At 59.2% G+C, this 1983-nt stretch overlaps 1 protein-coding gene across 1 annotated transcript; it reads left to right on the plus strand.

Annotated features, from left to right (window-relative positions):
• Positions 1-19: 19 nt before the first annotated feature.
• On the plus strand, positions 20-1978 carry IRS1 (insulin receptor substrate 1; the record flags this gene model as incomplete). The annotated part of the gene is made up of 1 exon (XM_010170950.1): positions 20-1978. A coding segment is annotated over exon 1 (1959 nt), but the record flags the coding sequence as incomplete, so codon positions are not given.
• Positions 1979-1983: the final 5 nt, after the last annotated feature.

The raw sequence follows: 1983 nt of genomic DNA on the forward strand, positions 1-1983 counted from the left end.
AGCCCCACCGCCTCTCATCATGGCTAGCCCCACAGATAATAACGAGGGCTTCTTCTCAGATGTCAGAAAGGTGGGTTACTTGCGCAAACCCAAGAGCATGCATAAACGCTTTTTCGTGCTGAGGGCAGCCAGCGAGTCTGGACCCGCCCGGCTGGAGTATTACGAGAATGAGAAGAAATGGAGACACAAGTCAGGGGCCCCCAAGCGCTCCATCCCACTAGAAAGCTGCTTCAACATCAACAAACGGGCTGACTCCAAGAACAAGCACCTGGTGGCCCTCTACACCAAGGACGAGCACTTTGCCATTGCAGCTGACAGCGAGCCTGAACAGGAGAGCTGGTACCAAGCGCTCCTGCAGTTGCACAACAGGGCCAAGGGCCACCACCACCTCCATCACCATCACCACCACCACCATAGCGATGTCACCTTTGGAGGCAGCAACGCAGGACTGGGGGAAGCAGGTGAGGACAGCTATGGTGAGGTAGCCCCTGGCCCGGCTTTTAAGGAAGTTTGGCAAGTAATTCTGAAGCCTAAGGGCCTAGGCCAGACAAAGAACCTGATTGGCATCTACCGCCTGTGCCTGACTAACAAGACCATCAGCTTTGTGAAGCTGAATTCAGATGCGGCTGCAGTGGTGCTGCAGCTGCTCAACATCCGCCGCTGTGGCCACTCTGAGAACTTCTTCTTCATTGAGGTGGGGCGCTCGGCTGTCACTGGGCCTGGTGAGTTCTGGATGCAGGTGGATGACTCGGTGGTGGCTCAGAACATGCATGAAACCATCCTGGAGGCCATGCGAGCCATGAGCGAGGAATTTCGGCCCCGCAGCAAGAGCCAGTCCTCCTCAAACTGTTCCAACCCCATCTCTGTGCCCCTTCGCAGCAGGCACCACGTCAACAACCCTCCACCCAGCCAAGTGGGGCTCACTCGCCGGTCCAGGACTGAGAGCGTCACGGCCACCTCTCCTGCCGGTGGTGGAGGTACAGGTGGCAAACCCAGCTCTTTCCGGGTTCGAGCGTCGAGTGACGGGGAAGGCACGATGTCGAGGCCTGCCTCTGTGGATGGTAGCCCAGTTAGTCCCAGTGCTAACCGGACCCATTCGCATAGACACCGTGGCAACTCCAGGCTCCATCCTCCGCTCAACCACAGCCGGTCCATCCCAATGCCTTCCTCACGCTGCTCTCCTTCAGCCACCAGTCCAGTCAGCCTGTCATCCAGCAGCACTAGCGGTCATGGCTCCACCTCGGACTGCCTATTTCCACGAAGGTCTAGTGCTTCAGTTTCCGGCTCCCCTAGCGATGGTGGATTTATTTCTTCTGATGAGTATGGTTCCAGCCCGTGTGACTTTCGCAGCTCTTTTCGCAGTGTGACCCCAGATTCGTTGGGACACACCCCACCAGCTCGGGGTGATGAAGAACTCAACTACATCTGCATGGGGGGGAAGGCCACTTCCTCTTGCTGCAGCCTGGCAGCCCCCAATGGCCACTTCATCCCACGCACCTGCCACCCGCAGCAGCCGCCCCGCTACCCTAGTACACCGTGCTGTCCTCGAGGTGGTAGCGAGGAGGTTGCTGACTTGGAGAAGGCATTCAGGAAGCGGACTCACTCTGCAGGCACTTCACCCACCATCTCCCACCAGAAGACGCCCTCACAGTCTTCAGTGGCCTCCATTGAGGAGTACACGGAGATGCTGCCTTCTTACCCCTGTGGCAGCAGCCGGCTGCCCTCCTACCGGCACTCGGCCTTTGTGCCCACTCACTCCTACCCAGAGGAGTGTCTGGAGATGCACCACCTGGACAGTCGCCATCATCGGACCAACTCTGCCCCACACACCGATGATGGCTACATGCCCATGTCACCCGGCGTAGCCCCTGTGCCCAGTGGCGGGGGGCCCCCCAAGGGTGGTGACTACATGCCCATGAGTCCTAAGAGCGTGTCGGCCCCCCAGCAGATCATCAACCCTGGCAGGGGGGGCCGCCACCCTCC

The sequence above is a fragment of the Antrostomus carolinensis genome, unplaced genomic scaffold, assembly GCF_000700745.2.
Source record: "Antrostomus carolinensis isolate BGI_N321 unplaced genomic scaffold, ASM70074v2 scaffold30556, whole genome shotgun sequence".
Lineage (NCBI taxonomy): Eukaryota > Metazoa > Chordata > Aves > Caprimulgiformes > Caprimulgidae > Antrostomus > Antrostomus carolinensis.